Genomic DNA, 8,176 nt, shown 5'->3' on the forward strand with positions numbered 1-8,176 from the left:
GAACTGGAGCTGGAGCTACTGGTGCTTGAAATATTCACGTTTTCTTTGTTTGATTCTGACAAGCGCGTAAATACTTGCTCTCTTCTTCTGAGTGAATTGAGAGTTTAAGAAGCGTAATGATGGGCAGCGCCACCTTGTGTACAGGGGTATTTCTGTTTTACACTAAGTGCCATCTAATGTCAGGGAATGAATTTGCATGTTCACTCGGCTCATCGTCAGCGAAAATCACTTTGGTGTGAACACAAAAAACGTGTCGAAAAACGCTGGCGAAGAACGTGCGCCGATATTCGTCCCGGTGTGTACGGCCCTAAAGGCTATGTAAACCCTCATAAATGCGCATCAATGCGGATTTCAGACTCCATTCAAACCTTTTCGGCTCGATTGTTTTTACAGAATATTTTACAAATGTTTATCAGAAGGGAGAAATTAATAATTGTGGCAATTATATAACACAAAGGATTTCTTAAATTGGAATAAAGTTGTGAAGGAAAAAGCCTGGAGCAAGATTTCCTAGAATTGGAATGCCTTGACATTTTGCATCAAGCCTCCACCAACTGTAGGTGTTGGACATGCAGTGATTGACAGAAGAAAAAGGAAAAGTAGCCCCTCCCTGGTTTTTCAGTGTGAGTACCGTAGGCTAAAAACATGTACAGGAACCTGCGATCTTGATTGTGTGTAAAATGCCTGTAGTGTACCTAGCTTTGTCTGACTGTAGCTGGGACAGGCTCTAACAACTCCATGACCCAGAAAGATATAAAGTGGGAAGTGGGTTTTGAAAATGGATGGATGGATGAACAGCAAATCTTTGAAAATAATATGAACACCAGACAGAACATGGAAAGCCCGGAGATCAATTCCTTTCCTTTTTTAAATAAACAGACCCTTTCAGCCTTGTTGTTCAGCCTAAAATTAGTAAATGGCTTCAGTTTGTGAGGTAATGTCACCAAAACCCCAAACTAAATGTTTTCTCTACTGTGCTGTTCAAGCCATTGTCTTAGAAATGTCTTACTTGTACTTTATAAAGTAAAAGCTGCCAAAAATATTTCTTCAGACTTAGAAATAGGTCTGACGTAACCATCAGAAATGCCCTTTTCCCCCTTACAACACGTTAATCGTCTTATTTGTTTTCAATTTCCTTTTTTAGCAACTGAAAGCTTTTTACAGGAATAACCTGCTGGAAAGACCCATTGTTATGCAGGAATTCTAATGTTTTGCACCTGAAAGCAGAAAAAAAGGACCGTAGCCACAAATGACTGCAGCTGTTAAACAGAAAAAAATTGCTAAAACTGATCAATCGAGGAGATAAGGATCATTGCTTTCCTTTTCCCAAATCCAGTTGAAAATCTATGAGACAAATGGAAAGTAGCCTGCAGAGAAAGCCAGAAGAAATCAGCTATTATTAGAACACGCTTCCAGCTATTGGCTTTCAGCGGCATGAATCTCACATGCCTCAAATGTAAAATACCCACAAGGCCGCGCCTCCCTCGTTTGCTCACTGTAACCTCTGTCTTACTGGGCTGTGAGCCAAGAAACTGCCGGAAAAAAAGTGTGATCCATTTCATCAACTGCTGACCTAAACAGTGGCTGAAACATTTTGTACACTCAGACAGTGAAAAACAACAGCCAAGTGAAAAACCTTTCCACACCAAAAAAAGACCAGTGCAGTCATACTGTTTTTTTGTATATGTGTGTGGTTAAGATTGTGGTGATGGATTGGGTTTAGATTCTAGTTGCGAGTTTGATCCCAACTTCAGCTTTAGAGCAGATCCAGTGACATTTAGGCCCACGCAGTTAGCGTCACTCCCTCCCCTGCACCAAAACCATCACCTGATGTTCCTATGCAGAGTTCTAAACAAAACAAGAACATGCCGTATCAGATAGATCTCTTTATTTACAGTATAGACCACCGTTTTAGTCACAAAAAAGTGCAGCTATAAAAATAACATTTTTCAATGTTTATAATTCAGATAAATACAATATAAACACACATGAACTGGCCCCAGGACATTTCCTTTCCCACATTTGGCACAGTATAGGAAAAAACTCAGAAACTGGCCTTCATGAATCACAAACTGGAAGAAAAACTCAAACGTGGCACCCTTTGGTGCTTCACCAACACTGTCATATGCTGAAGCCGTCTCTACAGGAGGCTGCTAAACACTCTTGCGGCTGGTTGCAATGCTACAAAGAAAGTGGGCCCTCTGGAGCGGCACGTTCCCCTGTAAAGTACTCGTATTTGCTACAAATGAATAGACTACATTTGGTCTGGTCCAAAAAATTGGTGCAAAGACAAGGATCCTTGTTTTGAAGGCATAAATGAAAAGAAGCCTGCACACGTATTCATGCATAAAGCACGCAGAGGCTTACATTTGTTCAGATCTACAGAGCCAGCAGCGTTACAGTACTGGTACAAGACGCAAAGAACAGTTCTTGTGGTTCAGACATGATCAACAGGTTTTCCCTGTTTGCCAAAGTCATCGTTTTCAATAATGTTTAGATGACTTCCTCTTCTCCTCGTTCCACTTTCGCTGACCTGCGACGGGCCGGGCGCCGCCTTCGCTACTCTGCACCCAACTCCAATTTGTAGGACCTCAATCAATCCCCGTTTGACGCAGCACCACCAAATATCCTGTTTGTAGCCGTCTATAACAAAACCCCCAAAGGGATGACAGAAGCTGAAAACAACATGCTGATGCTAAAAACAGGCTGGTCTTGAAAGAGTTATCCAGGTCTGGGAAGGTCCGGTGCTCATCTGCCTCGGCAGATGATGGGGTGATGGGAATATGGGAGACATACTCTGGAGGCTCCACTGTAAGTCGTGTTGAAGCACCACCTGGACTGCAACCTAACTAAGCCACTCTGTATTTGCGTAGATCTAAGGGTTCTTTGCTGGGGACACACCAGTCATCAGCTTCCTGGCAGATTTTATAGTTCTTCAGGGCAGTTTTGTTGTACACTGGCAGCCTTTCAACGGAGTCTGTAGACAGCGCCTGAAGGCACACAACAAAAAGTTCAACAAACAGCTTGTTTTGTCTGCACAGACACAGCCGTCCTGGAGATGCATGTAACAAACACCTCTTAAGCTATGTTCACACCAAATGCGATTTGCGCAGCAGGGGCGTGCAGTTTCTATGCTAAGTCAATATACTGACACAATCAGCAATCCCACTGCACGATTTGGGCATCGGGTAAAACAAAAAATTCTTTGCAAGTTCAAAAATCAGAACTTATTTGGGTTGTGTCAACCAATTTGGCCCGTAACCCGTTGATGATGTGATCTGCAGGTGGAAACCAACATGGAGGAGAATCTGAAGTTCTCCGCTTGAACGTCGTGATTTTGTATCGAGACAATTATATGTGGCGAGAGCAAGAAGTCCCTAAACACATTTTTTGACAAGTGTCCAGCAGATAATTCGCCACGCAAATCGTGATCGGTGTGAAGACAGCAAAAGACATTAGGGCTCTTTTCAAAAGTACAGAAATGACCACGACTGACTCACCTTCAAGTAGATGACAGCGTCTGTGCCGTAGCCTTCCATTGAATAAAGCTGCAGGTCCCCTTGGAAGTATTTTGCATAGAGGCGAGAAATGGGAAGACCGTAACCAAAGCCAGCCTGCATAAGAAACACAGGAAGACAATGTGGTTAAAAATAAAGTTCTTCAAGCTAAAAGCCTTGTGTAATCATCTTTGATCTACCAACACTCTGCTTACTAGTGGCGTCCGTGTGTGCTCTCCTATCTGTGGAGTCGGAGCCGTGGAGTACATGTAGCTGAAAAGGTTCTCGATTTTCCGGAATGGGACTCCGCCGCCAACGTCGCTCACCTGAAAGAGCAAACACGAGAGGGTGGTTAGGAGCGCTTGCCATGCAAAAACCATCTCAAAATTTTTAACGTTTTCTTTAGAATAAGCAAAAAAAAAAATCGACCAAAAAGAAAAATTCTTAATTTTGAGTCAACACGACGTGTTTTCTCAAGCCAAGAATTTGCTATTGAAAACTTTCTTGATAAGATTATTTTTCTTGAAAAACCAGAAATAAGACAATTTTTTTCTTTAAAATGTGTTTTTACTTTCCTAAGATTTAGTTTTTGCAGTGTGTGTAACAAACACTGCAGGGATGTAAAGGATCTGCCCACAGTAAACACTTGGAGGCAATAAAAAGGTGTCAGCCAAGCTCTTATGGCAAATATGCAGGAGGATCAGCCTGCTTTGCGAAACGTTGGGAGGGGAGGTACAGTAAGTCGAGCACGTAGTGACATTAAATGATGAAAGCATACAAGAATAGGAAGATTTATCTCTCAGGTGATAAAAAAAATGATAAGAGAGCATGTGGCTTTACTAGAATTCAAGCTAGAGCAAGAAGCAGTTCAACTTGATGACATGCTCCAAAGCTCTCCTAACATATAGGGGACACAGCCTAATCTTATCAGAACCCAGGAGGTTGCCAAAAAAATGAGGGTGAAGTCATTGTGTAACAGCAGAAAAAGAATTTGGAGCAACAGGCCTCTGGTGTGCAAAACAAGGTTGTAAAATGTACCATTAAAGTGATCTGAAACGTGATCAAAGACCAACAGCAGTTCCTCTGCGTTAGCGGTTTTTTTTTTCTTTTGCATTAATGTTTACTCTGCTATAATCAAGAAGTTTGTTATCAGCAGCTCCATAAAATTAAGTCAGGAAGTTCCTATGTATTCAAACTTTGATCTAGATTATTAGAGCAGCAATGTGTGGATGTAAATACGATAATATTACACTGTCTCACCTTGATAGACATGTCCTCGCCGCCCAGAGACACCAAGGCTTTAATGGGTGGGAGGTTGTTCTTGTTCTCATGAGTCTCTATTGTAGCTCTCATAGCATTCTGGAAAAAAACCCACAACAACTTAGTTTTCAGTTTTAAAAATCACATCATTTTGATTTGGCCATCTGGAGGCGCTGTGTTTTACCTTGAAAAGCTCAAATAGCATGTGATACAGGTGAGAGGGAACGTATACAATAGATATCGGATGACTCGTCTTCTTGTCTGGGAATACACACATATTTGAGGGTTACATGTAAAGAATGATTGTAATGTTTGCTTAGATCAGATCTAACAAAAGAACTTACGGTTCATTTCTTGAAGCAGAAGATCAGGAGAGCGGAGGTAATACTGGTCACACAGCATCTTGGCACTATGGAAGGCATCTGACAAGGATATGAAACATTACAAAAGTGCCTAAAATCACAAATACATCTCCTCAGAATCTGTGTTCAAGTAGTGCCAACAAAAGTTTTTAGTGAGTTATAGAACCCATTTTCATGGGAACGCAGTAATACCTTGCACCACTTCTCCGACTTGGCAGTGAGGCTCGATGCTCCCAATGGTGGTGGGGTGGGCAGGGTTTGTGGTGCCGTTAAAAACAAGGGCTGCAACAAGTCCAAACAAGAGTTTGAAAAGTTATATAACCTCCTGCATTAACATGTCAAACAAATCAAGATTTTTAAAAGTGTTTATTAAAACCGTAATGTGTAATCGATGCTAATCATGCATTCCTCCTGCCAAAAAAAGTGGCAAAGCTGAGTTTAAGCCATTTTATTTCCTGATTTGTAATCAAGAAAATGCTTGTAGCTGCCTTCCAGAGGGCTGTTACACGCAGAGGTATGCTGGCATTACATAAGATGTTTTGCAAATAGAAGCCAGTTCATGTGTGACAAAGTCTGTGGAGATCAAGGGCACATAAAGCATAAAGGTTCACCTTCATGCCATAGGGGTTTTGAAACATAACATTTACAAATGGAAGTCTGTTCCACGATGCATGAGACACTTTCCTCCTTTTGCAAAAAGCTAACTTTAGATGTCAAAAGTTTACTATTCCTCGACCTAATACTGAGAAAATGAATCTGTTGATCATTTCATAAGGTCTCTACTCAGGCTGCGGCTGTACATTTTACATAAAAGGCCTTGAAAATGTTGCTGAACTCCACTTATCATTCCCAATATCTGTTGGGAGCTTGGCGTGAACCTGCCTGAACTGAATTTCTGCACGTCTGATGTTTGGTTTTTATGGCAATAAATGGAAATCAATAGAACAAATAACAAGATAAGATTAAAGGATAAATAACAAGATAAGATTAAAGGATAAATAACAAGATAAGAATAACCCCGGAGATTATACAACTATATTTACTTTCATCCAAACAAAGTGGAAAAGCTATTTCTGTTTAAGTAAATAGATTAAAAAAAATAATTCCTGCATTCTTTAAGATGAATCTCATAAAGATAAAACATTCAGAAATATAACTCACTGTGCTGGTTGATGAGCATTCGAATAGAGATGCGGCTCATGTAGAACCGGTCCAAGAAGTACTGGATGTTTTGATTGGTGACCACATCCTGGGGAAAGACCTCTTTGTATTCCATGACCCCCTGAGCCATGGTCGGCACCACGTCGTTGTGTCTGTTTCGAATGGTAACCAGTGCGTCTGCAAAACTAAGGAGGGACGTGCAGCAGGTCAGGCATGTAGTTTCCTAACCTTATGATTGACATGAGGGATGGAAACAGGCCTCGCAGGCATGGCATGTCCCTGCAAGAGCATCAAAACTTACTCTCCAAGGATCTGTTGGTCATCAGGGTTCTTATCCAGGAATTCAAGGATCTCCATCAGACTCTGAATGTACCTAAAAAACAAAGGCGCTCATGAATGGGTTGTGTAATAAAACAAAAAAGGGTTAAGTGGCATACCATGCATGTTTATGTGACATCACTGCAAAAACATTGACTAATATGCATTGTCCTCATTTTGCTTTAGATTTTTAGTCAATTAACCTTAAAATACAAAGTAAAGAAAAGGGGGCTGAGTAAGGGTGTCTAAAAGGGAAAGCTAAATGTTTTTGGGCCACACAGACCACCCCAACAACCCAGCTCATGTGGTGTGTGACGTCAAACTAGAGGAAAGGTCATGACTGAGCAGCACTCCTCACGGTTGCCACCTAGAGGCATCTGAGAAGTGCAACTTGGTCAAAGGTTGTTTTTGTCCTGACTATTGTTATGTAACGTGCCTGGGGATACGAACTGTTCCCAGAGCACGATCAACCGCCATACTTCTTATTAAACTGGTTACAAATAAAGCTAAACTAAAGGAAAATACCATCATTTGGTGTGAGTTATGGCTGACACTTTCCACACTGGGAACTAACAGTTGGGGTCTCACCATCTCTGCACCATTTGCACTGAAGGGGTGGTGAGCAGCTTGTCAGGCAGAAGGTTGATTTCCTTCATGATGTTTGAGAGTCTCACAGGCAGTTCCTGCCTCAAAAAGACAAAGGATGTCTTTTCACAGGCATTGATGGACCCTAAGAGCAAAGAAAGAAAGAAAAACACATGAAAACTTGCAGAATGTAAAAGACTTTTAGGTCAAAATGTCATGTAGTTTTTACACGCACTTGCGCATTGCGCTAATAACCTTATTTTCCCTTTAATTAGTTACAAATAAAAATTTTGAAGCATACATTTGTATATATTTTGCCTTTTCTGGGGCTCAAATGAGCTCACAGCAGAGCTGATGCAACTCTGACTGAGATGAACAACAAGCTCTGCAGATTTAATGTTAGGACCCCAGAGCAGACACCTACCAAATGAAACATTTGTTCACTAAATTAAGACATAATTTGAGCAAAAATATCAACTAAATCAGAAAAAAAGGCTTATGCATAATGCAGAGATGACTACTTACCGAAATCGATGAATTGCTTCATGGAAAGCGGCGAAGGAGAAAACTTGGAGAAATGATCGATGTGTTTGGGCAGGCTGGCTAAAGCAGCGTTTTGCATTATAAACCGAACCGACTTCATGGTTGCTGTGTTGATCTCGGCTCCTCTCTGTGTCAACAACGTCTGATGCTAGCTTAGTAGCAGAGGTGCACAGCCCCGTTTTCAGTACTGGAGGGGCGGGGCCAGCAGGGGGACACTGGGGGAGTTTGAGCCAATCCGAAAAGAGAAGTCTTATTTGTCATCCGGATTGACCAATCAGGGGGTTTAAAAGGCGGAGCTTAGCAGACTTCTTCTTGGAACACCTCGAAGAAATTCGAGGCGCCAGCCCAAATGGGCATGCATGTTTACTTGCTGTCCCAGTTGTTTCCACGTTTTTGAACGTGCCTGTTGACCTTCTTCTTGAAGGGTGGAGCCGTATAGTTTTATAATTG

The 8,176-nt window shown here is 41.6% G+C and overlaps 1 protein-coding gene across 1 annotated transcript; it reads right to left on the reverse strand.

Moving 5' to 3' along the window:
• Positions 1-1,870: 1,870 nt before the first annotated feature.
• LOC101175202 (pyruvate dehydrogenase (acetyl-transferring) kinase isozyme 2, mitochondrial) lies at positions 1,871-7,927 on the reverse strand. The gene is made up of 11 exons (XM_004080642.3): positions 7,709-7,927; positions 7,187-7,328; positions 6,582-6,653; positions 6,281-6,465; positions 5,312-5,401; positions 5,102-5,179; positions 4,942-5,018; positions 4,758-4,856; positions 3,713-3,823; positions 3,501-3,614; positions 1,871-2,990 (listed from the first exon to the last, which is right to left on the reverse strand). The coding sequence occupies exons 1-11, from the start codon at positions 7,824-7,826 to the stop codon at positions 2,850-2,852; spliced, it is 1,227 nt and encodes a 408-aa protein (XP_004080690.1). The 5' UTR covers positions 7,827-7,927; the 3' UTR covers positions 1,871-2,849.
• Between the last annotated feature and the right edge of the window lie 249 nt (positions 7,928-8,176).

This window comes from Oryzias latipes, chromosome 19, assembly GCF_002234675.1.
Source record: "Oryzias latipes chromosome 19, ASM223467v1".
Lineage (NCBI taxonomy): Eukaryota > Metazoa > Chordata > Actinopteri > Beloniformes > Adrianichthyidae > Oryzias > Oryzias latipes.